Source organism: Scyliorhinus torazame, unplaced genomic scaffold (assembly GCF_047496885.1).
Source record: "Scyliorhinus torazame isolate Kashiwa2021f unplaced genomic scaffold, sScyTor2.1 scaffold_715, whole genome shotgun sequence".
In the NCBI taxonomy this organism is placed as follows: Eukaryota; Metazoa; Chordata; class Chondrichthyes; order Carcharhiniformes; family Scyliorhinidae; genus Scyliorhinus; species Scyliorhinus torazame.
Window position 1 is genome coordinate 2,636 of NW_027308442.1, and position 27,853 is coordinate 30,488.

General features: G+C 46.1%; 1 protein-coding gene across 1 annotated transcript in view; it reads right to left on the reverse strand.

Moving 5' to 3' along the window:
• Positions 1 to 3,978: 3,978 nt before the first annotated feature.
• Positions 3,979 to 27,853, reverse strand: part of LOC140406617 (eukaryotic translation initiation factor 2-alpha kinase 3-like) — a 77,099-nt gene continuing 53,224 nt past the window's right edge. Inside the window, exons 15-16 of the mRNA XM_072494618.1 lie at positions 11,330 to 11,388; positions 3,979 to 4,128 (exon numbers count right to left, since the gene is read on the reverse strand). Coding sequence (XP_072350719.1) covers positions 4,077 to 4,128; positions 11,330 to 11,388 — 111 coding nt within the window. The 3' untranslated portion in view covers positions 3,979 to 4,076. The remainder of the gene's footprint in view (positions 4,129 to 11,329; positions 11,389 to 27,853) is intronic.

The window sequence follows — 27,853 nt, forward strand, 5'->3', positions numbered from 1 at the left end:
ACTTCCTCGCTCATGCCAACTCCCAAACATCCACTGCCCAGGCAGACAGTGACGTTGTGGGGAGGCAGTGGCATAGAGGTATTGTCACTGGACTAGTAAACCAGAGATCCAAAGTACTGTTCTGGGGACCCAGGTTCGTATCCCAGCACTGCAGATGGTGATATTTGAACTCAATAAAAATCCGGAATTAAAAGATGACCATGAAACAATTGCCGATTGTTGTAAAAACCCATCTGGTTTACTAATGTCCTTTAGGGGTGGAAATCTGCCGTCCTTACCTGGTCTGGCCGACATGTGACTCTTACTCCAGACCCACAGCAATTTGGTTGACGTTGACGTTTCACTGCGCCCTCAATGACAATTAGGGATGGGCAATAAATGCTGGCACAGCTTGTGATGCCCACATCCCATGAACGAATAAAAAGAAAACTTCCGCTTTTGGCCAACATTGCTTGAGTTTCAAATTCTTATCCACGTGTTCAAATCATTCCAAGGCCACACTCCTCTCTATTTTTGTGACCACTTGTAGCTTGACCATCTTCCAAGACCTTTGCACATCACCAATCCTGGCTTCCTGCGCATCTTCAATTCTCATTGTTCCACCACTGCTGGCTGTGGCTCCAGCTGCCTCAACAGTAACCATAGAATCCCAATGTGCAGAAGGAGGCCATTCAGCCCATCAGGTCTGCACCAACCCTCTGAAGAGCACCCTACCGAGGTCCACTCCCCAACCCCATCCCCGCAACCCCACCTAACCGGCACATCCCTGGACACTATGGGACAATTTTAGAATGGCCAATCCTCCTAACCTGCACAACCCCTGGAATCCCCATCCAAACCTTTTGTCCCCACTAAGCCTGTACAGTAATGGGTTAATAGTTACGTTAATGAGACTATGATATGAACGATGCACAGGTGACATCAAGATTCAGATAACCAAAAAGCACCAAGAGAGCAGGTTGCAGAATAGTCTGTGTCTCAGAAACTATGTGCTTCTCCTGAAGTCTTTGTAAATAGTTCTAAATGAATAGTTTCAAGAAAAGCTATATCCTGGCAGTAGCTTAAGCAAAGTCACATCAAGGCATGGTAAGATATCAAAGCATGGCAACAGTAAAACCCCATTGAGACACAGGGATAACGTGAAACATGCTGGCAGCATTGGCGGTCACGGTTTAAAGAAACTGAGGCCAGAGATCGGTAACCCAGGGGTGAAGAGCTTGGAACAGATTGACTTTGGAGAGCATGAAGATCAAAACTGAAAAAGTATTGTGATGACGGGAATGAGAAACATGAACAATGTCAACAGCTGCTGAACAGCCACTACCTCTTCCTACACCTTTCCCACACACAGAGGGTCTGCAGAAAGGGCAACAATGAGCGTTGGAAGTGACTTCATGGCCCGGGAAGACTTGATCCAGTACGTATTCCCAACTTGGGAGGACTGTCACCAAAAAGCCAATGAAAAATCCTGACAAAACTGCCAATGAAGGAGAGAGCCATTGCACTTATGACAAAATGTTCCACGTGCAGCAGCAGCAAAACAAAACTGCCACGAACGTTGCCCATCAGGGGCAGCCAAACCCTTTCCCCTCGGCAGAATCAGATATTTTAGCAGTTTTGTGGATAGTTCTGACCGCAGCAGTTGTTAGTTGTTGATCATAGCAAATCCCAGAGAATAATGTGGCTAACGGGCCATACCTTCTTTTTGTATTCTGAAAACAAGATTTAAACAACACAACGAGCTACAAAGCAAAGCCGAGTAGAATCTCTGGCGGCAGCGCGCCCCTCCCCAATGAACTCAATGCATTCTATGATTGTTTCGAACAGAAACCAACAAATCGTTATCAACTGCCCCAACTGTTGCTCTCTTTATTTGGTTCTAAATATGGCGGTCAATATGGTCGCCTTCCTTAATCCTAAATATCTTTGCTTTAGAGTCGCCAGATATATTTCGATACCGCCACAAGGTTCAAACTCGAATACTGAACAAAGAGCCGATACACCAGTTAGTTAGTTCAAAGTCAATGGTATTTATTGACATACACAGCAATATTTACTCATGCACAAAATACTACAGACTAAACTATCTCTAATGCTAACGCCTATATTTAGCTTCGGGTGCCCACTCAGTCAGAGGAACAATGGCCGCTGTTCGGATCTGAGGCTGCTGGGGTCAAAGTGGTACAAGGGAACAGCTAAGGCCATCCGCCTGGTAGTGAGCGTTGACCTTGGACTTACTTGCTTCTGGTGTAGCTGATGGAAGGGTCTCTCCGCTTTGAGAGCCGATTCCAAGAGAGCGATTCTCTCCTGGGGCCTTCTTCTTATACTTGAATGGGCTTCGCGCGCTTTTGGGTGGGCCTTGAACTTGGCCCCAATCAATTGGGCCGTATCTTGATCACTCGTATTGATTTTGACCAAAAAAGGGGTGGGTGCCCTGATGGCTGAGTGTGTCCTAGGTGGCCATTGGCCTGGCTTTGTTTGTGCTTTCGGTTTGGGGAACAGGCGTCGCGAGGTCTGGAGCCAGATCGGTTACTTGAGTATCTCCCCTTTGTTCCCGGAGATGGGCCATCAATATGCTAATAGACCTACAGTTTCAGTCTCGTCTGGGAGCTGCGGTCCCAATACACGTGCCTGATTGTTTTCTTAACATTGTCTATAGTTCCCTGCAATCTTTGCAAACATCCATTTTATATTCTGGAAGTGGCCATCCCAGATGGCTACACTCCCTCCTTGTGATCCTCAACACGAAGCGTGAAGGATCAAAATACTGCGTCTTCTTTGTTCTCCTTCCAAGTCGGGCACCCATAAGCACTGGCAGGCTCTACACTGCTCTGTCCTATGAATTGAAACTTTTACCTAAATTATTTTATGTACATACATTATAAAATTCTACGGGGCGCTATGACATTCAGGCATGCATTACAAAATTAAAAAAAACTGGAACCTCTAACTGTCCTTAACTAAACTATACTCAATCAATCAAAATAATTTACAACATTTTAAACTGTACAATAGCAGCAACACAGGTCTCTCAGGCTTGGCATTCAAGCACAGAGTTTTACATTTCTTTATTAGAGTGTTATGGGCGAGGTGTTTTCAGAACCCCAAAATGTATCATGGAGTTCAACCAACCTCTCCCTTTAATGTATTTGTTGCTTTTCCTAGCACACGGCTTGTCCCCTAGGTGTGATATTACAATTATGGACACGTGGGTTTTTAAACACAAAACACTGTTTATTCCATGAACTCAACTTAACATCTTAAATAAACATTGGATCTCTTAACACCCCTTACTTCAAAGATAACTGAAAAAATATTGCAACAGTAAATAATTCCTTAAAATGTTCCTTCAAACTTCCAAGAGACTTAACACCTTTAAACAAAATCACATCAGGTTAAGGCTTTTCTTTAAATCACCCAAATGATCCAGAGATGGTCTTTTATGGCAGACATCACAGCAAATCCAGGTCACTGCAAAACACAGACACTCACAAGCTCTTTTCAAACTAACTGCAGCTCTCTGGAAACACAGACACACACCAGCTCTTTTTCAAAACTACCAAAACTAAACTGCAAAACTAAACTGCAAAATGGCCGACCTGAGCTGAGCTCCACCCACTCTATGACATCACTGTTTTCTTAAAGGTACATTGCTTAAACATCCAGTTCTTAAAGGCACTCTCGCATGACAAGTGCAAAACAAACACACACAAAAAACCGTGTGTACTTCAATTCACTTAAAGGGGTTGGGGGGGTTTGTTGAAGTTTGAAAATAGGGGATCTGAAGGTGTATACCGGGGTGCAGGAGGCTTTCCTTAGCCATTTCCTGAGTCTCAGGGTCTGAACGACACTGCAGAGTATCGCAATTACTAGCAGTGTTTCCACAACGTAGGACAGGGAATACCAAGTTATGAACTTATCACACCAGGTCTGTGTATCGGTTACTATCTCGGGGTACAGTGCATGGCAGGGGTGGGAAACATTCATGGCCTGTGTGGTAGGGGTCAGGGGGTTAGCGTCCGCGCGCAACTGGAGGGATCCCGCTAAGATCCAACTGTAGAGCATGATGGTTGTCTTCATCTTTTCTTCTTTCTTTCTTCCTCTTGAGGCTTCCGTGGTTCCGGAGTTCTATGGACACAAACAATTTCTGTTATTATCTAGTTTCAGATCTTGTATGTCTGTCCTTTATTGTCAATTACCAGTTATAATTGGTCACCATCTGTGACTCACTCATTTTTTTTTTTAAACCAAATATTTAGGACAAGACATCCGAGAAAAATACTGACACAGTGCGGGCTGTCTCGCAGCCTGTGCGATCTACCATCCCAGTGTTTGAGGATGTAAATAGCATCTGGAAGCAACCTAAGGGTAGCCGTAAACAAAGAAAAGAGTTTTGAACTAAAAGTGCCAAAATGGGGTGTGTATGGGCCGTGGAGGTTAAGAATGGGTGGAATCCCCGGGTAGGACGGTGACCAGTGCCATATGTGCTCTACCCGAGCATAGCTGACCAGATGGGGGTCCTCAGGCAGGGCGGGGACCAGTGCCGGTTCTCCACTGCCTGAGCGACCGGCAAGAACGGTAAGAATTTGTGGTCGTCGTGGGGGTTGCATTTGTTGCTAACTTCTACCTTCAAAGCAGAAGAGCAGTTATGATCGGTTTGTCTGTGGACAAACTAGTTTCATTAACTGCCAGTGGGCATTAAAAGAGTGGTGGCATGGGGCCATGAAAACATTAAGTGGACCAACAACATTTAACATTCACAGTAACAAACAAACATACATAACAAATATGGTGCAGGTTCCATCAGAAAGGACACCGTAACTCTCCATCAGTTCCTTTTTATCATCATCTGGACACCTCATTGCTCAATAGCGAACAGAGTCACAAAGGGATTCATTTGGTGGGAGTCAGACTCTATGTCATCATCTTCTCCTGGCTGCCATACCCCTGGCTGGAGTAGGTTTGCTAAAGCTATGTGGGGCAAATTGGGGTCCATCTCATCATTCCGGATGTGCCTGAACAAATTGTCTCGGTGCCAGAATTTTGTATCGAGGGTGGAGCTGCTAGGGGTCAATCCATAATCGTCGGGCGGTGGGTCTGGATCAGGGGCTTTAATGTACGTTATCTCGAAGGGGTCGCTGTAATCATGTTCGGAATCACTGGGAGTGGGGCCTGGTGCAGGGGTGTAATCGTAGCGTGGTGTGTTGGGGGCTGTCGCTACCGCTATCGCTGTTGGTTGAAGGAAGGGAGAGGCAGAGTCGTGCCTCTGGGGGTGGAGTCGAAGTTGTGTCTGAAGACGGGTTGGACAGATTGGGGGAGGGTAGGAATACATCGTTCGTGGGCGGGGCTTGCTCATCTGCTGCTGCAAGTGAAATGTGGTGTGAATAGTTATTCTGCGAGGCATAAGGTGGTTTATGTGGGACCACACAGACTTGCCATTCGGATAGGTGATCTTGTATACAGAGTGGCTGACTTTAACAGAGATGAAGTACGGTTGGAAAATTTTGGGGAAAGGAATGAACTGGGGTCGTATAGGGATAGCATAACTTGCTGCCCTACTACAAACTCGGTGCCGTGTACTGTTTTATCAAAGCAAACTTTGCTTTGTTTCTTGCGGGTTCCAAGCCTGACGGCTGCTGCAAGCTGGGCTGCTTTCACATTTTCAATTAGCTGTTGTACTGCTTTCTCATGCGTGAGGGCTGTGACTGTGGGGCTGGCCAAATCCAGTCCTAACAAATATTCTGTCCCTTTCACGGGGCGTCCGGTCATGAAGGTGTGGGAGGTGTATCCTCTGGACGTGGATGCTGTGTTTCGAATGAACATTAATGCAAATGGGAGAACTGTGTCCGAGGTGCTGTTGTGTTGTTGCACCATTTTTCTGAGGGTCGCTTTTAAAGTTCTGTTCATTCTTTCTGCTATGCCGCTTGATTGGGGGTGGTATGCAATATGGAACTTTTGTTTTATGCTGAAAATTGTAAGGACGTTTTTCATCACTTGTCCTGTAAAATGTAAGCCTTGACTGGACTCCATGATGCGTGGGAGTCCCCATCTTGTAAAGATGTGCTGAGTGAGGATTTTAGCTGTCGTTTTGGCAGTGTTTGTTCTGGATGGAAACGCTTCCACCCATTTTGTGAAGGTGTCGATGACGACCAACACATACTTGAAACCATTCCTGCAGGGGGGGTAGGGGTCCTATATAGTCAATTGGCAAGTTCGTCCAGGGGCCATTAACGGGGCGGGTGTGACTTAGCTGAGCTTTTCTTGCATATATGTCCGGATTGTTCTGGGCACAGATTAAGCAATTTTCGATGTAATGTGTGACATTGGATTTTAAATCAGGCCACCAGCAGAGAGGTCTGAGGTGGGCGAGGGTGGGTTCAATGCCCTGGTGTCCATGGTTGTCATGGAACTGACAAATAATTTGATTCCGGTCCTGGCTCAGGACAACATAAATGCCGTCTTTTAAAATCGCACCATCATGTGTGGTTAACGTGTGTTTAAACTCATCATAAGGGGCTGGGAAGTTGCTTTTAAAACTTCCCTGAGCTGTGTGTCTTCTTATTGGGCCTGTGCTAAATCTTGAATGTTGGTCTGTGAGACCTGAACTGCGTGTACTAGTGCGCTTTCGGGAGGGTTCCAAAAGTGACCATGTCTGGAACCTGCCTTTGCGAGGGGGGCTGCTTTAACAGTACCGGGGGTGGGGGGGGGGGGGGGGGGGGGAAAGAACGATGATGACTACGAACTTTGATGATTTCTATCTTTGGCCGTTTTCAGAATATGCTGGAGTAATGGGGCTGAGGGTAGGGGCTTTCCGTCTGCGGAAACAAATCCTCTAGTTGCCCACAGGGGTAGGAATTTGGTTAAACTGTTGCAGACATATAGACTATCAGAATATATGTCGGCTGGGGTCGGAAACGAGTCAGGGTGATCTACAATATAAGCTATGGCTGCCTGCGAGCCTAAATGTCCTGCCAATTTTAACGAAATCTCTTCTAGGGCACATCCCTGCGTGTCCTCTACATAAATACCGTAACCGGTAATTCTTTTCCCGTTTAGGAATGTGGAGGAGCCATCCACATAGATTCTAAGGGGTGTGCATGTGTCTGTGGGCTGGGATCTCTGGGGTGTAGTACCTGCTTTTGGGGGAGCTGACTTTGGTACAAAGGGTCCTGTATTATGCTTAGTGGATATTATTTCACACTCACGTGGGGTGCCTGCATATTGTAAATTGTCAGCGAGGAAAGTGTGGGTTTTTGTCTTCTTAACTGTTATGTCCCATCCCTGTAAAAGAAGGGTCCAACGGGCCGCGCGGACCTGGCTGACTGTGCCATCCTTAAGTCTACCATCAGGTAGGAGTTATGTGGAGTGTGTTCAGTGAGAATGGTGATGGGATTGAGTCCTGTAATGTCGGCAAAGTGTTGTACTGCCCAAAAAACCTCGAGCAGGTGCCTTTCGCAGGCAGAAAATTCTTGCTCGACTGGATCTAATACACGTGAGGCGTATGCCACAGGGCCAAATCGATCATGTCATTCTTGGAGGAGCACAGCCGAAAGGGTTCAGTCGGTAGTTGCAACCTCAATTGCGTACGGGGAAAGTGGATCTGGGACCTGTAGTGCGGGGACTGTGCTGAGGGCTCTTTTTAAAGCATCCACGGCATCCGTGTGCTGTGGAAGCCATTCCCAAGGTGGCTGCTTCTTGAGAAGTTCGGATAGGGGCGCTGCTTTTGTGGCAAAACCGTCGATATGGTTTCTGCAGTAGCCAACCAGTCCTAGAAACGACCGGAGGGCTGTGACATTATGGGGCAGGGGTAATTTGATGATCGAGTCAATTCTTTTCTGCTCGATCTTGCATTTGCCATGCGTGATTACTGATCACTTTTTCCTTCAGAATCTGGGCCTTCTTGGGGTTTACTTTACAGCCAATTTGTTGTAGAAGTCCTAAAAGTTTGGCGAGAAGCAAAATGTGCTCTCCCTTTGTGTCCGTCTGTAGTAGCAGATCATCTACATATTGGACCAAACAATCGGGTCGGGAAAATTTTGCTAATCTATTTGCCAGCTGTCGGTGGAAAATGAAAGGGGAGTTGTGGAAGCCTTGTGGAAGGCACGTCCACGTATACTGCTGTCCCTGGAATGTGAATGCGAATTTATATTGGAACGGTCCAATGGAATGGACCAAAAGCCGTTGCTAATGTCCAAAACCGAAATTTTGTTTGACTGTAGTCCCTGTATGAGCATGGCTATGGTGGGGGCAGCTACTGGGGTTACTTTGTTCAGTTCCCGGTAATCAATGGTCAGTCGCCATGATCCATCGGGTTTCCTGACGGGCCAAATCGGTGCATTATTCGTGGAGGCTACGGATCGGAGTACGCCTTGATCAAGCAAACTCTATCACTTTTGATATTTCTCCCTCTGCATCTTTGGGAAAACTGTACTGCTTTTGGGGTCTGGGGTTGGGACCTGTAATATTCACCAAGCCAGCAATCTTGCCACAGTCGTGCTTGTGCTGTGCAAATGCTGCTTTGTGTTGCTGCAGGACTGCCCTAACTTGTTTGTCCTGACTAATGGCTCGGGGATCGAACCAGAAGTCTCCTACTGCGCTGATTTGATTTTCATACTCTCCAACTGTGAGCGTGGCGGGGGCTCGTGCTGCCTTTGCCATTCTCCACACACATATATTCACTGGATCGAATGAGAGGTTGTGGGAGCTCATAAAGTCAATTCCTAAAATCTGTTCAGCTGTCTGGGGTAGATCGGCCAGAACTACGGGGTGTTTTGTTTAAATGTTCCCTATCTGGATTGCTACAGGGGCTGTGATGTGTCCCTGCTCTAAATGCCCTGTAAAACCGCTGAGTGTAATGGTGTCAGTGGTGGGCCACGTGTCTCGCTGAAACATCGTGGAGGAATTGAGCGTGGGGCGGGCCCTCCTGTGTCCCAAAGGAATTCTACGGGTTGTCCCTGGACTGTGCCTGCCACTACCTGTCTACCGGACTTGTCCCAAAGGGTGTCGCAGACCCAAGCTGGGGAGTCCGATCACCGTCAGTCGGTGCCGTTCATATCTGCGTTCTCAGAACGGGCGCTAACGCTGTGAATTGGCTTTGCCCTATTCTTATTTAGGGTGCATGTCTGCTGGTTTTTCTGCTACTTCTGGGGCGCATTGCATTCTCTTGCATAGTGTCCCAATTGTCCACAATTATAACACTCCTGGGATTTGGTTTGCTGTGGGCTGCTCCTTCCTCATTTACCCATGCGGGGTTCTGGTGCGTCCTAACTGGATGCATGTCTGCCTGCTCTTCCTCTGCTTTAACAAACGTGGTTTTGCCTTGGATGGACGGTTCAAGTGCGGGACAATCTTTTCAAAACCCATTTCTCGTTGTGGGTCTCGTCAGAGGGGTCGTAATTTGCGCAAGTTCTCTGTCCTGCCTCTGTTGCATGAGAGACTAGGATGCGGATCCATTTGGCCATATTATCTGGGGACAAATGGGCGCGGGCTAACTCTCCAAATACTGCCATGAAATGTATCCACAAGCGTCCTGCAAACGCTGTGGGGTGCTCAGTTTTCTTTTGCCTACACTTATTTAGGCCTTCCACGGGGTCTCCTTTGTTATAGCCGATTGCGTCTAGGATCGCTGTATGCATTCCTTGGTGTGTGCCTCCTCCTACATTTTATGGGTCGAGAAGGGCTGCCACGACTGAAGGGTCGAGGCTCAAAACAGTGAGCTTCACTTGCTCCTTTTCATCCAGGCCGTACATGGTCACCTGCTGTTTTACTCGAGCAAAGAACTGGTGGGGGTCCGATGTGGGTAGAAACGGTGTTATTTTATCACACGCATCCCATAATTGAGTGGCGGTTCGCGGGGTAGTGTAGAGGAAATCTGGGTCTCCTTCTGTTGTGGCCCTGCGCGGTATGGTTACTGGGTTCATTGGGGTGTGCACTGCCTGTGAAGTTGGGGTTTGGGGCGCTTTTCGTTTCTGGCGTTTGTCCTGTGTGCATGTGCCATGTACATATCTGTGGGCAGTCTCGTTTAACTCCTGCCAATCGGGGCCGTTTCCTTGGTCTAATTGGGGCCCAAACGTGCTGTGGAACCCATTCTGAACAGAAAGCAGAGATTGCAATTCTGCAATTTGCTTCCGGCACTTTGCGTGATCTACCGAGCTCAGCCTTTGTTCCGTTGTGCAAGTGTGGAGTGCTCGTAGGCCTCCTTTTAAGTCGTTGCAGTGTTTCTGTAACTGCTCGACCTGTTGTTCAGGTTTCTGTCTTACCAACACCGTGCGTTGCGTGTCTTGGTAGGCTTTGTCATATTGGGACTGAAAGCTGCTCAAATGGGCGAGTCAAGATTGGTGTGCCCGCTTGGCATCCTCCACCTCCTTGTCCCTCGCCGCTAACTGCTCTCTCAGTTCCTTGTTCTCTCTCTCATATCCACTTACATCTCCTTCACTATTCATCTCTCTCTCCTCAATCTCTCTACGGAGCGTCCTAACGACCTCCTCTGTGCCCCGCAATTGTGCCAAGCAGAACACGATTGATATTGGCTTGCAAGCTTTCCCTAAGCTCTTCCTATGGATCTGTCAGGTTCTCCCACCAAGTATGCCCTCTACTTCCGGGACCTGTTTCTTCATTCGCGCAGAATTCACTCCAAAGGGGCCATCCTTTCCCTTTGAGATATTTTCTGATCTCTTCTTCCCATACGGGACACTGTCCCACTCTATTGGTCACTGCAACCTCGAATACTTGGGGGTTCATAAGGCGTTCCATTGCCTTCATTGCCATTTCTCTCTCTATCTCTGTGATCTCTACCGAATTTGGAACAGGGGGTGATAAAGTGGTGATGGAACACGGGTACGGCTTACGCTAATTTCCGGCCTACAAAACTCCCGACAGTTTTACGCGACAAAATCTCTCAGGTTTACCTTATATCCCTATTAGTACGCATGCAAATAACACACTTCCGAATCATGGAGGTTTGATCAGTATTGTTCTTACACTTGTGGTTTTCTGTTTCCAATTGGATTCCAATTGAAATTTGGGTTCTCTTGGAGTGACTAGGCCACTTCTAGGTCGAGTCCCGTCAGAGGTCGCCAGTAAATGTTGCTCTCTTTATTTGGTTCTAAATATGGCGGTCCATATGGTCACCTTCCTTAATCCTAATTACCTTTGCTTTAGAGCCGCCAGGTATCTTTCAGGTATCAACGTTCAAACCCGAATACTGATCAAAGAGCCGATACACCAGTTAGTTAGTTCAAAGTCAATACTATTTATTTACATACACAGAAATATCTACTCATGCACGAAATACTACAGACTAAACTATCTCTAATGCTAAAGCCTATACTTAGCTTCTGGTGCCCACTCAGTCAGAGGAACAATGGCCGTTGTTCGGATCTGAGGCTGCTGGGGACGAAGTGGTACAAGGGAACAGTTAAGGTCGTCCGTCTGGTAGCGAGCATTGACCTTGGACTTACCTGCTTCTGGTGCAGCTGGTGGAAGGGTCTCTCCGCTTTGAGAGCCGATTCCAAGAGAGCGATTCTCTCCTGGGGCCTTCTTCTTATACCTGAAAGGGCTTCGCGCGCTTTTGGGCGGGCCTTTAACTTGGCCCCAATCAATTGGGCCGTATCTTGATCACTCGTATTGATCTTGACCAATAAACGGCTGGCTGCCCTGATGGCTGGGCGTGTCCTAGGTGGCTATTGGCCTGGTTTTGTTTGTGCTTTCGGTTTGGGGAACTGGCGCCGCGAGGTCTGGAGCCAGATCGGTTACTTGAGTATCTCCCCTTTGTTCCCGGAGATGGGCCATCAATATGCTAATAGACCTACAATTTCAGTCTTGTCTGGGAGCTGCGGTCCCAATACACGTACAGGCTCTGTGCCGGTTTGTTTTCTTAGCATTGCCTATAGTTCCCTGCAATCTTTGCAAACATCCATTTTGTATTCTGGAAGTGGCCATCCCAGATGGCTACACAACAGCCTTGGACACACCCACCCATCACAGCTTCCAAACTCAGATCGGCCTTCTTGAAAGTGAACCCTTGGAACCCTTCGAAAGCGACGGGTCCTGACATTGTCATTGGTCGTGCACTCAGATCCTGCGCAGACCAATTGGCGGATGTGCGCGCAGACATCTACAACCTCTCCCTACTCTGTTCCATGGTTCACACCTGCGTCAAGAGCACCACCATCATATCAGTGCCAAAGATGAGCCAGGCAATGTGCCTCAATGACTACCATTCAGTGGCCTTGACATCTATCTTGGCAGCACGGTAGCATTGAGGATAGCACAATTGCTTCACAGCTCCAGGGTCCCAGGTTCGATTCCAGCTTGGGTCACTGTCTGTGCGGAGTCTGCACATCCTCCCCGTCTGTGCGTGGGTTTCCTCCGGGTGCTCCGGTTTCCTCCCACAGTCCAAAGATGTGCAGGTTAGGTGGATTGGCCTTGATAAATTGCCCTTAGTGTCCAAAATTGCCCTGAGTGTTGGGTGGGGTTACTGGGTTATGGGGATAGGGTGGAGGTGTTGACCTTGGGTAGAGTGCTCTTTCCAAGAGCTGGTGCAGACTCAATGGGCCAAATAGCCTCCTTCTGCACTGTAAATTCGATGATATATCATTATGAAGTGCTTCAAGAAGTTGGTCATGAGACACATCAACTCCATACAGCCAGAAATTGATCCACTGCAATTCACATACCTCAACAACCGATCCACAGCAGATGCCATCTCCCTGGCCCTACACTCTACCCTGGAGCATCTCAACAACAATGGCTCCTACGTCAGACTCCTATTTCTTGATTACAACTCTGCCTTCAACATCATAATCCCAGCGAGCTCATATCAAAGCTCCAAAACCTAGGACTTGGCTCCTCCCTCTGCAACTGGATCCTTGACATCCTGACCCATAGACCACAATCAGTAAGGATAAACAACAACCACCTCCTCCACGATAATCCTCAATATTGGGGCCCCTCAAGGCTGCGTATTTAGCCTCCTACTATACTATACACACGAAGCGTGGCAAAATTCGGCTCCAACTCCACCTATAGGTTTGCTAATGACACGACTGTAGTGGGTCGGATCTCAAACAACAATGAGTCAGAGTATAGGAGGGAGATAGAGAAACTAGTGGCATGTGCAACGACAACAACCTCTCCCTCAATGTCAGCAAAACTAAGGAGCTGGTCATTGACTTCAAGAAGCAAAGAGTAGTACACACCCATTTCTATCAATGGTGCCAAAGTGGAGATGGTTGACAGCTCCAAACTCCGAGGAGTGCACATCACCAACGATCCGTCCTGGCCCACCCACGTCGACGCAACGACCAAGAAAGCACAACAGGGCCAATACTTCCTCAGGAAACTAATGAAATTCAGCATATCTATATTGACTCTTACCAATTTTTACATATGCACGACAGAAAGCTTCCTGGGGGCTGGTTTAGAACACTGGGCTAAATCGCTGCCTTGTAATGCAGAATAAGGCAACAGCGCGAGTTCAATTCCCGTACCGGCCTCCTCGAACAGGCGCCGGAATGTGGCGACTACGGGCTTTTCGCAGTAACAGGGGCTGGTTTCGCACACTGGGCTAAATCGCTGGCTTTTAAAGCAGACCAAGGCAGGCCAGCAGCACGGTTCGATTCCTGTACCAGCCTCCCCGAACAGGCGGCGGAATGTGGCGACTGAGGGCTTTTCACAGTAACTTCATTGAAGCCTACTTGTGACAATAAGCGATTATTATTATTATTATCTGGCTGCATCATAGTCTGGTATGGCAACTGCTTGGCCCAAGAATGTAAGAAACTTCAGGGAGTTGTGAACAGAGCCCAGTACAACATGCGAACCCCCCTCCCATTATTCAATGACTCCATCTACACCTCCCGCTGCTTGGGGAAAGCGGGCAGTGTAATCAAAGATCCCTCCCACCCGGCTTACTCACTCTTCAAACTTCTTCCATCGGGCAGGAGATTCAGAAGTCTGAGAACATGCATGAACAGACTCAAAAACAGCTTCTTCCCCACTGTCACCAGACTCCTAAATGACCCTCTTATGGACTGACCTCATTAACACTACACCCTGTATGCTTCATCCGATGCCAGTGCTTATGTAGTTACATTGTATATGTTGTGTTGCCCTATTATGTATTTTCTTTTCTTCCCTTTTCTTCCCATGTACTTGATCTGTTGAGCTGCTCGCAGAAAAATACTTTTCACTGTACCTCGATACACGTGACAATAAACAAATCCATCCATCTGTCTGGACTGAATGCCGAACAGTAAGTTTCACTGCACCTCTGTACACATGACAAAAGAACAAAGAAGAACAAACAAAAGTACAGCACTGGAACAGGCCCTTTGGCCATCCAAGCCTGTGCCCATCATGGTGCCCTTACTTTAAAAAAAAAACTTCTGACCTGACTCGGTCCGTATCCCTATTCATGCATCCATCCAGATGCCTCTTAAATTATGCTAATGTGCCTGCTTCCATCACATCCTCTGGCAGCACGTTCCAGGCACCCACCACTCTGCATGAAAAACTTACCCCACACATCTCCCTTAAACTTTCCCCCTTTCACCTTGAACCTGTGGCCCCTTGTAATTGACACTTCCACCCTTAGTAAAAGCCTCTTTACTGTCCACCCTGTCTAGGCCTCTCATAATTTGTAGATCTCTATCAGGTCTTCCCTTGGCCTCTGTCTTTCCAGTGAAAACTATCCTAGTTTATTCAACCTCTCCTCATAGCCAACACCTTTGAAACCAGGTAACATCCTGGTGAATCTTCTTTGCACTCGCTCCAAAGCTTTCGCATCCTTCTGTTAATGTGGTGACCAGAACTGCACGCAATACTCCAAATGCGGCCTATTCAAGGTTTTATATAGCAACAACATGATTTCCCAAATCTTGTACTCAATGCCCTGGCTGATGAATGCAAGCATGCCATAAGCCTTCTTAATCACTTTGGCCACCTGTGTTGCCACTTTTCGGGAACAGTGGATCTGCACGCCCAGATCCCTCTGTATGTTATGTTGATGTTCCTAAGGGTTCTGCCATTTACAGCATAATTCATACCTAGATTTAATCCTCCAAAACGCATCACCAATCCTCCAAAATGCATTACCTCGCATTTGTCCGGATTAATCTCCATCTGCCATTTCTGTGCCCCAAGTCTCCAATCTATCTAAATCCTGTTGTATCCTCTGACAATCCTCAGCATTCTCAGCAACTCCGCCAATCTTCGTGTCACCCGCGAACTTACTAATCAGACCACCCACATTTTTCTCCAGATTATTTATATGTACAACAAACAACAGAGGTCCTATCACTGGTCCTCGCGGAACACCACTCGCTACAGATCTCCATTCAGAAAAACACCCTATCACTACTGGGAACAGACGAAGCCTGTGTGGAATATAAGGAAAGTAGGAAGGAACTTAAGCAAGGAGTCAGGAGGGCTAGAAGGGGTCACGAAAAGTCATTGGCAAATAGGGTTAAGGAAAATCCCAAGGCTTTTTACACGTACATAAAAAACAAGAGGGTAGCCAGGGAAAGGGTTGGCCCACTGAAGGATAGGCAAGGGAATCTATGTGTGGAGCCAGAGGAAATGGGTGAGGTACTAAATGAATACTTTGCATCAGTATTCACCAAAGAGAAGAAATTGGTAGATGTTGAGTCTGGAGAAGGGTGTGGAGATAGCCTGGGTCACATTGAGATCCAAAAAGACGAGGTGTTGGGTGTCTTAAAACATATTAAGGTAGATAAGTCCCCAGGGCCTGATGGAATCTACCCCAGAATACTGAAGGAGGCTGGAGGGGAAATTGCTGAGGCCTTGACAGAAATCTTTGGATCCCCACTGTCTTCAGGTGATGTCCGGGAGGACTGGAGAATAGCCAATGTTGTTCCTCTGTTTAAGAAGGGTAGCAAGGATAATCCAGGGAACTACAGGCCAGTGAGCCTTACTTCAGTGGTAGGGAAATTACTGGAGAGAATTCTTAGAGACAGTAGATCCTGTCTCTAAGAATTCTCTCCAGTAATTTCCCTACCACTGACTACCTATTTGGAAGCAAATGGACGTATTAGTGAGAGGCAGCATGGTTTTGTGAAGGGGAAGTTATGTCTCACTAACTTGTTAGAGTTTTTCGAGGAGGTCACTAAGATGATTGATGCAGGTAGGGCAGTGGATGTTGTCTATATGGACTTCAGTAAGGCCTTTGACAAGGTCCCTAATGGTAGACTAGTACAAAAGGTGAAGTCACACGGGATCAGGGGTGAGCTGGCAAGGTGGATACAGAACTGGCTAGGTCATAGAAGGCAGAGAGTAGCAATGGAAGGATGCTTTTCTAATTGGAGGGCTGTGACCAGTGGTGTTCCACAGGGATCAGTGCTGGGACCTTTGCTGTTTGTAGTATATATAAATGATTTGGAGGAAAATGTAACTGGTCTGATTAGTAAGTTTGCAGACGACACAAAGGTTGGTGGAATTGCGGATAGCGATGAGGACTGTCAGAGGATACAGCAGGATTTATATTGGAGACTTGGGCGAAGAGATGGCAGATGGAGTTTAATCTGGACAAATGTGAAGTAATGCATTTTGGAATGTCTAATGCAGGTAGGGAATATACAGTGAATGGTAGAACCCTCAAGAGTATTGAAAGTCAAAGAGATCCAGGAGTACAGGTCCACAGGTCACTGAAAGGGGCAATACAGGTGGAGAAGGTAGTCAAGAAGACATACGGCATGCTTGCCTTCATTGGCCGGGGCATTGAGTATAAGAATTGGCAAGTCATGTTGCAGCTGTATAGAACCTTAATTAGGCCACACTTGGAGTATAGTGTTCAATTCTGGTCGCCACACTACCAGAAGGATGTGGAGGCTTTCGAGAGGGTGCAGAAGGGATTTACCAGAATGTTGCCTGGTATGGAGGGCATTAGCTATGAGGAGCGGTTGAATAAACTCGGTTTGTTCTCACTGGAATGAAGGATGTTGAGGGGCGACCTGATAGAGGTCTACAAAATTATGAGGGGCATAGACAGAGTGGATAGTCAGAGGCTTTTCCCCGGGGTAGAGGGGTCAATTACTAGGGGGCATAGGTTTAAGGTGAGAGGGGCAAGGATTAGAGTAGATGTACGAGGCAAGTTTTTTTACACAGAGGGTAGTGGGTGCCTGGAACTTGCTACCGGAGGAGGTGGTGGAAGCAGGGACAATAGTGACATTTAAGGGGCATCTTGACAAATACATGAATAGGATGGGAATAGAGGGATACGGACCCAGGAAGTGTAGAAGATTGTAGTTTAGTCGGGCAGCATGGTCGGCATGGGCTTGGAGGGCCTGTTCCTGTGCTGTACATTTCTTTGTTCTTTGTACTTTCTGTCTTCTATAACCAAGCCAGTCCACCTCGAATCCCATGTGATTTTAGTTTTTGTACCAGTCTGCCATTTAGCATCGTGTCAAACGCCTTACTAAAGTCCATATAAGTTACATCCACAGCCTTCCCTCAATAATTTTCTTCGTCACTTCTTCAAAAACTCAATCAAGCTTGTGAGACATGACCTTCCCCAAACAAAACCATGCTGCCTGTCGTTAACTAGTCCATTTTTCACCAATTGTGCATACATTCTGTCCCACAGTACCTTTTCCAAAAGCTTCGCACCACCGATGTCAGACTCACCGGACGATAATTTGCTGGATTGTCCCGGCTTCCTTTCTTTCTTTTAAAAAAAAATTAAATTTAGAGCACCCAATTATATATTTTTCCAATTAAGGTGCAATTTCGGGTGGCCAATCCACCTAAGCTGCATATCTTTTGGGTTGTGGGAGTGAACCGCACGCAGACACCGGAAGAATGTGTAAACTCCACACGGAGTGACCCAGGGCCGTGATTTGAACCCAGGTCCTCAGTGCTGTAGTCCCAGTGCTAACCATTGCGCCATGTGCCGCCCTTCATGGGGCTGGTTTAGCACAAGGCAAAATAGCTGGCTCTGAAAGCAGACCAAGGCAGGCCAGCAGCATGGTTCGATTCCCATACCAGCCTCCCCGAACAGGCGCCGGAATGTGGCGACTGGGGGCTTTTCACAGTAACTTCATTTGAAGCTTACTTGTGACAATAAGCGATTTTCATTTCATTTCCCGCTTCCTTTCTTAAACAAGGGACTAACATTGGCTATTCATCAGTACTCTGGAACCTCACCTGTGGTCAAAGAGAACATGAAGATATCTTTCCCCTTGCCTCCCGCAGTAACCTGGGATAGATCCCATCTGGCCCCAGGGCCCTGTCTACCTAAATGCAATTTAGGATACTCAACAATTCCTCCTTTGATATATTGATGCTCTCAAGAGAGTTCACGCACCTATCCCTGACCTCAACATCCGTCATGTCCTGCTCCCTGGTGAATACTGATACAAAGTACTCATTAAGGATCTCACCCACTTCCTGTGGTTCCACTCATAACCTCCCTCCATTGACCTTAAGTGCGCCTACTCTTTCTCTTGCTACCCTCTTGTTCCTAATATATGCACAAAACGCCTTGGGATTCTCCTTGACCATGTTTACTAAAGACATTTCATGGCCCCTTTTAGCACTCCTAATTCCACGTTTAAGTTCTTTCCTACTTTCACTGTACTCCTCAAGGGCTTCGTCAGACAATAAATCTAAATGTAACAAGACGAAAGTGTACTGACCTCAGCAGAACAAAGTCCAGTAACACTTCTAGGATATTAAAAATTAAAATTGGGAACCTGAATTGTAGCTCCAGTATACAGGAGGTTGAGAGTAGTGAGGTCATGAATAAGGTTTCAAAGTTGCAGGAGTGTACCGGCAGGCAGGAAGGTGGTTAAAAGTGTGTCTTCTTCAATGCCTGGAGCATCCGGAATAAGGTGGGTGAACTTGCGGCATGGGTTGATACCTGGGACTTCGATATTGTAGCCATTTTGGAGACATTGATAGAGCAGGGACAGGAATGGTTGTTGCAGGTGCCGGGGTTTAGATATTTCAGTAAGCTCAGGGAAGGTGGTAAAAGAGGGGGAGGGGTGTCATTGTTAGTCAAGGATAGTATTGCGCTGGCAGAAAGGACGTTTGATGAGGACTCGTCTACTGAGGTTGTATGAGCTGAGGTTAGAAACAGGAAAGGAGAGGTCACCCTGTTAGGGGTTTTCTATAGGCCTCCGAAAAGTTCCAGAGATGTCGTGGAAAGGATTGCAAAGATGATTCTGGATAGGAGCGAAAGCAACAGGGTAGTTGTTATGGGGGACATTAACTTTACAAATATTGACTGGAAACGCTATAGTTCGAGTACTTTAGATGGGTCTGTTTTTGTCCAATGTGTGCAGGAGGATTTCCTGACACAGTATGTAGATAGGCCAACGTGAGGCGAGGCCTTATTGGATTTGGTACTAATGAACTAGGACAGGTATTAGATTTGGAGGTAGGTGAGTACTTTGATGATACTGACCACAATTCGATTACGTTTACTTTAGTGATGGAAAGGGATAGGTACATACACCGCAGGGCAAGAGTTATATCTGGGGGAAAGGCAATTATGATGCGATGAGGCAAGACTGAGGATGCATCAGATGGAGAGGAAAACTGCAGGGGATGGGCACAATGGAAATGTGGAGCTTGTTCAAGGAACAGCTACTGCGTGTCCTTGATAAGTCTGTACCTGTCAGGCAGGGAGGAAGTGGTCGAGCGAGGGAACCGTGGTTTACTAAAGCAGTCAAAACACTTGTCAAGAGGAAGAAGGAGGCTTATGTAAAGATGAGACATGAAGGTTCAGTTAGGGCGCTCAAGAGTTACAAGTTAGCTAGGAAGGACCTAAAGAGAGCTAAGAAGAGCCAGGAAGGGGCATGAGAAGTCTTTGGCACGTAGGATCAAGGATAACCCTAAAGCTCTCTATAGATAGGCCAGGAATAAAAGAATGACTAGGGTAAGACTAGGGCCAGTCAAGGACAGTAGTGGGAAGTTGTGCGTGGAGCCCGAGGAGATAGGAGAGGTGCTAAATGAATATTTTTCGTCAGTATTCACACAGGAAAAAGACAATGTTGTCAAGGAGAATACTGAGATTCAGGGTACTAGACTAGAAGGGCTTGAGGTTCATAAGGAGGAGTTGTTAGCAATTCTGGAAAGTGTGAAAATAGATAACTCCCCAGGGCCGGATGGGATTTATCCTAGGATCCTCTGGGAAGCTAGGGAGGAGATTGCTGAGCCTTTGGCTTTGATCTTTCAGTCATCTTTGTCTACAGGAATAGTGCCAGAAGACTGGAGGATAGCAAATGTTGTCCCCTTGTTCAAGAAGGGGAGTAGAGACAACCCCGGTAACTATAGACCAGTGAGCCGTACTTCTGTTGTGGGCAAAGTCTTGGAAACGTTTATAAGAGATAGGATGCATAATCATCTGCAAAGGAATAATTTGATTAGAGATAGTCAACACGGTTTTGTGAAGGGTAGGTTGTGCCTCACAAACCTTATTGAGTTCTTTGAGAAGGTGACCAAACAGGTGGATGAGGGTAAAGCAGTTGATGTGGTGTATATGGATTTCAGTAAAGCATTTGATAAGGTTCCCCAGGGTAGGTTACTGCAGAAACTACAGAGGCATGGGATTCAGGGTGATTTCGCAGTTTGGATCAGAAACTGGCAAGCTGGAAGACAAAGGGTGGTGGTTGATGGGAGTCCAGTTACTAGTGGTGTACCACAAGGATCTGTTTTGGGGCCACTGCTGTTTGTCATTTTTATAAATGACTTGGAGGAGGGCGTAGAAGGATGGGTGAGTAAATTTGCAGATGACACTAAAGTCGGGGGAATTGTGGACAGTGCGGAAGGATGTTACAAGTTACAGAGGGACATAGATAAGCTGCAACGCTGGGCTGAGAGGTGTCAAATGGCGTTTAATGCAGAAAAGTGTGAGGTGATTCATTTTGGAAGGAATAACAGGAAGACAGAGTACTGGGCTAATGGTAACATTCTTGGTAGTGTGGATGAGCAGAGAGATCTCGGTGTCCATGTACATAGATCCCTGAAAGTTGCCACCCAGGTTGAGAGGGTTGTTAAGAAGGCGTACGGTGTGTTAGCTTTTGGAGTATTGCGTGCAATTCTGGTCGCCGCATTATAGGAAGGATGTGGAAGCATTGAAAAGGGTGCCAAGGAGATTTACCAGAGTGTTGCCTGGTATGGAGGGAAGATCTTATGAGGGAAGGCTGAGGGACTTGAGGCTGTTTTCATCAGAGAGAAGGTGAAGAGGTGACTTAATTGAGGCATACAAGATGATCAGAGGATTAGATAGGGTGGACAGTGAGAGCCTTTTTCCTCGGATGGTGATGTCTAGCACGAGGGGACAAAGCTTTAAATTGAGGGGAGATAGATATAGGACAAATGTCAGAGGTAGGTTCTTTACGGAGAGTAGTAAGGGCGTGGAATGCCCTGCCTGCAACAGTAGTGGACTCGCCAACCTAAGGGCATTCAAATGGTCATTGGATAGACATATGGACGATAAGGGAATAGTGTAGATGGGCTTTAGAGTGGTTTCACAGGTCGGCGCAACATTGAGGGCCAAAGGGCCTGTACTGCGCTGTAATGTTCTATGTTCTATTAACAGGAAGGAAGCTTAAGCACACAAGGTCAGTTACAGTTAAAATTAGTCATACAAAAGATGCTCCCTGAAAGATTCTCTACTTGGTCAGACCCACAGGTAAACACCTTCCAGGCTGCACACCCTTGTATGTGTTCCAATGATATTACCCAATAACACTGCTGTCACTTAAATAAAAGTATACCACAGGATCTCTCAAACTTTCTTCCACCCAGCTGTGGCAATTCAAGAACATCCGAAACAAGGCTCCTTTTAACAGCCTCATGCTTTTCTAGCTTGACTGGATAACTGATTCAAATGTTACCTTTCAGCCCGGAAATGTTTCCTGGAGACTGTTTCACATAGCCCACCCCAAATCAGCCCAACATCTCTCCTTACATTTCCCTTACCCCTTTTCTCTTCAATTCCTTTGTTTTCAAAACTCATTCAAACTTAAAAACTTTTCCATAATCTAAAAATCTTTCATGTCTTTCTTAGTGCCCCCAATTTTGAGGTCAAATAAACCGTAATAATCTTCCCTTGTTCACTTGGGAAACGTGTGCAAGCTGTAAAAGCCACTGATTCCCCTTGAAATTTAAGGGCCACAAATAGGACCCCATCTATCCCATAATGCAAATTCCTAGACTTTATTTGTCGACTTATAAAATCTCTGATTGTAGTCTCGTTACAAATGCATGCATTTGACACCTATACCTCTTCTCATCTCTCAATTCGTCAGACAAGCTGACTCTATTATAGGAGCTGGTTTAGCACAGTGGGCTAAACAATTGGCATGTAATGCAGAACAAGGCAGCAGTGTGGGTTCAATTCCCATACCGGCCGCCCCGAACAGGTGCTGAAATGTGCCGACTAGGGGCTTTTCACAGTAACTTCATTGAAGCCTATTTGTGACAATAAGCGATTATTAACCTTTCCCCAGATTAATTGAATCATTTACACAGCCACAGTCTTCTTTATTGAATAAGACAATATTCACCAAAAATATTTTTAAAAATACCATCCCTGTCACAAGATCCAAAACACAATTCAAGGGAAGAAATCCAACCCAGGTTCGCAACCATTTTGAGATCCAAGAAATAGCAGATACACCTTTCCAACCTGATGGTTCCGAGGAGAAATCAAAGAGGCTGGTAAACAGTTCTGGTCATTAGAGTTCAAAGTCCAAGGATACAGAAACGAATTTAGTTGGGACATCAGAGTAGGAGTCTCCTTCTTATCTGACAAATTGGCTTCAGAACTGGCTTGAGGTAGTAAAAATCCAATCATTTGAATTGATGCTGCAAGGGCCAGGAGACATAGATCTCAAAGTGAAGGGTCAGTTTCATACAGCCCTTAGACATGAGGATAAAGAAAATAATGAACCCCTTTATATTTTACAGAACCAATAAATTCCGCTGCTTAGTAGGTTAGTGTGTTTTAAGACTTTGTCTCCAACAGAATCTCGATGAGGTATCAATCGAGGACAGCAACGCAATGTTCAAGGATGAATCTCCACTGTTGGTTGAAGGACTGACAGACTCCAGTTCCACTTGAAGTTCAGTCTGAGTTACTCATATTTTTTATGCAATGGGGCGTGGTCATCCAAATCCTGAAGATTTCTCTCAAGTCAGTTTTTCATTGAATGGATTTGTGGTCAGGTGACCCATGAACTCCAGGATTGCAACAGAATATACAGATTCACCACTCTCTGGGTGAAGAAATTTCTCACCTCAGTCCTAAAAGGTTATCCTCAAACTATGGTACCTAGTTCTGCACTCCCCCACCACTGGGAATATTATTTCTGAATCCACCCTGCCTAATCCTGTTAGAATTTCATAAAGGTTTCTTGGAGGTCCCCTCTCATTTTTCTAAACTCCAATTAATATATTCCAAACCCACTTAGTCTCTCCTCATTTGACTGTTCTGCCATCCCAGGTATCAGCCTAGTCAACCTTCACACCACTCCCACCATAGCAAGAGGGGCAGCACAGTAGTTAGTGCTAGGGTCACAGGTTTGATTCCTGCTTGGGTCACTTGTCTGTGCGGAGTCTGCACGTTCTCTCCGTGTCTGCGTGGGCTTCATCAGGGTGCTTCAGTTTCCTCCCACAAGTCCCAAAAGGTGCGTTTCTTAGGTGAACTGGATATTCTGAATTCTCCCTCAGTTTACCCGAACAGGCGCCGGATTGTGGCAACTAGGGGATTGTTACGATAAATTCACTGCCGTGTTAATGTAAGCCTACTTGTGACAATAAAGATTATATTATAATAATTATTATTATACCAGTGTGGCTGAAGTGATATGCACATAAAGCAAGGGCAAGTGAAGTGCTTGACGATTGCACACACCTGTTGGCTGTAAGAGTCGTGCACTCCCATTGCATCCAATCAATCCGAAATATCTTTTGCTTTAAATCACTTGAAGTTGATTACAGTTCTATGAACGATTGAGCATTTTCCGAAATGTATGAAATATTCACCATGTATTCAATCTTATTCAAGGGTCATAGTTAGTGAACAAGCCAAATTTCAATCTTGTGGCCCACTGACTAGATTAGATTTAGATTTGTCATGTGTACCGAGGTACAGTGAAAAGTATTGTTCGGTGTACAGTCAAGGAGATTGTTATAAACATTAAAAAATCCGGACAATGTAAATATATAGACATCAGATATCGGCTGAAGCATACGGAGTATAGTGCAAACAACAGTAGAGAAGATGCATAGAGATCAGTTCAGTCCATAATAGGAGTCTGGTATCAGCAGGAAAGAAGCTGTTTATCAATTGTTACTGCGTTTTCTCAGACTTTTGCATCTTGTGCCCAATGGAAAAGGTTGGAGGTTGGAAGGTCTTCACCATTGTCTTCACGGTGGAAGACACAGTGGGATGCCAGAGCTCCAGGAGAACCAGGGGGCAGAGGTAAGTGCAGTGACCATTACCATGGAGAAGGTTCTGGGGAAACTGAAAGGTCTGAAGGTGGATAAGTCACCTGGACCGGATGGACAGCACCACACGGTCCTAAAAGAGATAGCTGAGGAAATTGTGGAGGCATTAGTGATGATCTTTCAGGAATCATTCGAGGCAGGAAGGGTCCCAGAGGACTGGAAGGTGGCGAATGTAACACCACTGTTTAAGGGGGGCAGAAGACGGGAAATTATCGGCCGGTTAGCCTGACTTCGATCATTGGTAAGATTTTAGAGTCTGTTATTAAAGATGAGATCGCGAAGCACTTGGAAGTGCATGGTAAAATAGGACTGAGTCAGCATGGCTTTGTCAAAGGGAGGTCGTGTCTGAGTTCTTTGAGGAAGTAACAAGGAAGTTAGACAAAGGAGAAACCAGTGGACGTGATTTATTTAGATTTCCAGGTCTTTGACAAGGTGCCACATAGGAGACTATTGAATAAGTTAAGAGCTCATGGTGTTCAGGGTAAGATCCTGGCATGGATAGAGGATTGGCTGACTGGCAGAACGCAGAGAGTGGGGATAAAGGAGTCTTTTTCAGGATGGCAGCCAGTGACTAGCGGTGTGCCTCAGGGGTCTGTGCTGGGACCACAACTTTTTACAATATACATTAATGATCTGGAAGAAGGTACTGAAGGCACTATTGCTAAGTTTGCAGATGATACAAAGGTCCAAAGAGGGATAGGTAGTATTGAGGAAGCAAGGGGGCTGCAGAAGGACTTGGAAAAGCTAGGAGAGTGGGCAATGAAGTGGCCAATGAAATACAATGTGGAAAAGTGAGAGGTTATGCACTTTGGAAGGAAGAATCTCGGCATAGACTATTTTCTAAATGGGGAAGTGCTTCGGAAAGCAGAAGCACAGAGGAACATGGGAGTCCTTGCTCACGATTCTCTTAAAAAGTTAATGTGCAAATTCAGTCAGCAGTTAAGGCAGCAAATGCAATGTTAGCATTCATGTCAAGAGGGCTAGAATACAAGGCCAGGGATGTACTTCTGAGGCTGTATAAGGCTCTGGTCAGACCCATTTGGAGTATTCTGAGCAGTTTTGGGCCCCATATCCAAGGGAGGATGTGCTGGCCTTGGAAAGGGTCCAGAGGAGGTTCACAAGAATGATCGCTGGAATGAAGAACTTGTCGCATGAGGAACGTTTGAGGACTCGGTCTGTACTCGTTGGAGTTTAGAAGGATGAGAGGGGATCTTATTGAAACGTGCAAGATACTGCGAGGCCTGGATAGAGTGGACGTGGAGAGGATGTTTCCAATTGTAGAAAAAACTAGAACCAGGAGTTCACCATCTCAGATTAAAGGGACCATCCTTTAAAACGGAGATGAGGAGGAATTTCTTCAGCCAGAGGGTGGTGAATCTGTGGAACTCTTTGCCGCAGAAGGCTGTGCAGGCCAATTCACAGGTCTTTAAGACAGAGATAGATAGGTTCTTGATCAATAAGGGGATCAGGGGTTATGGGAAGAAGGCAGGAGAATGGGGATGAGAAAATATCAGCCATGATTGAATGGCGGAGCAGACTCGATGGGCCAAGTGGCCTAATTCTGCTCCAACGTCCTCTGCAAGAAAGAATAACCCAGGTGGGAGGGGTCTTTGATTATGCTGCCCACTTTCCCAAGTCAACAGGTGTAGACATAGTCAATGGATGGGAGGTAGGTTCGCGTTATGGACTGAGCTGTGTGCACAACTCTCTGTAATTTCTCACCATTGTCGGTCGGCTCTCAAACAACAATGAGTCAGAGTACAGGAGGGAGTTGGAGAACCTAGTGGCGTGGTATAACGACAATGAACTCTCCCTCAATGTAAGCAAAACTAAGGAGCTGTCATCGACTTAAGAAAATGACGTGTTGTACGCACCCTTGTCTCCATCAATGGTGTCAAGATGGAGATGGTTGACAGCTTCAAATTCCTAGGTGTGCACATCAACAATCTGTCCTGGTCCACCCACGTCAACGCTATGACCAAGAAAATACAACAGCATTTGTACTTGCTCAGGAAACTAAGAAGATTTCTTCCCAATTTTTACAGATGAACCATAGAAAGCATCCTATCTGGCTGCATCACAGCCTGGTATGGCAACTGCTCGGCCCAGACCTTCTTCCCACTTGCTCGTGATAGTGAATGTTCAATGGTGGTGTTCTCAGCAAACTTCTAGAAGTGTAGGTTGCCCATCACTGCCATAGGGGGAATTCAACAAAAGTTCACAAGACTTGTTTCAGGGATGGCAGGACTGTCTTATGATCAGAGGTCGGTCAAACTGGGCCTGTATTCTATGGAATTTTGAAGATTGAGGTGATCTCACTGAAACCTACAAAATACTTAAGGAATAGATGTTCCTTTGGTTGGGGACCAGGGAACACTACTTCAAAATAAATGAACATGTCATTTAGGACAAAGATGAGAAGTTTCTTTATAAGACGATTGTGAATCTTTGGCATTCGCTGCCCCAGAGAGCTGTGGAAGCCGAGTAATTTGTATGTTTAAGGCAGAGATTGATAGTTAAGAGTTATGGAGAAAAAGCAGTGCGTCCAATCAGCCATAATGTTATTGAGTGGCAGAGCAGGCCAGATAGGCTGAATGGCATACTCCTTATGTTCCTATCTGTGCTGAAATGGTCTAGACACAGCAGAATGCCATCCAAAGTTGTGTGAAGCACATCGGCACGACAACCTCGCAAACAAATTTACATTTAACAGCCCATCTGTCAGCTTAATCCAAATTGCTTTTACTCATTAAAATAGATTAGGAACCTACCTGGTAAACGGCCTCCGCAATCTCCACAGACAGCAATAAAGTTGAAAAACAGCCGTGTTGTGCTGTTGCTCAATGTAAACACACAGGTATTTCTCGAGTTCTGTCCAAAATCGATTATTGGCCAAATCATGAAAAGTGGCGTTTTTTTTTTTTTTAAGTAGGGCAAGGGGACAGGCCCCGAGTTTATTTTAGCTATGTCTACCTCATACGCTGCAAGAAAGGATGTCCTGAAATGTGGTACATTGGCAAGAACATGCAGACGCTGCGACAATGGATGAACGGACATCGCACGACAATCGCCAGGCAGGAATGTTCCCTTCAAGTCGGGGAACACTTCAGCAGTCAAGGGCATTCAGCCTCTGATCTTCGGCCTGGGCTTTCGCAATCCTACCAACTGTCCTGGCTTGAGACAATTTACACCTCTTCAAGCTGTGATTATCCCTCTCTCCAGTTGCTCCGTCTGGATCTGTAGACTTAATTACCTGCAAAGACTCGCATTCAAAGTATCGTATTGCATCTTTGACTCTGTCATTATATATATATATATATATATATGTTTCTGGAACCCACCTCTTCATTCACCTGAGGAAGGAGCTGTGCTCCGA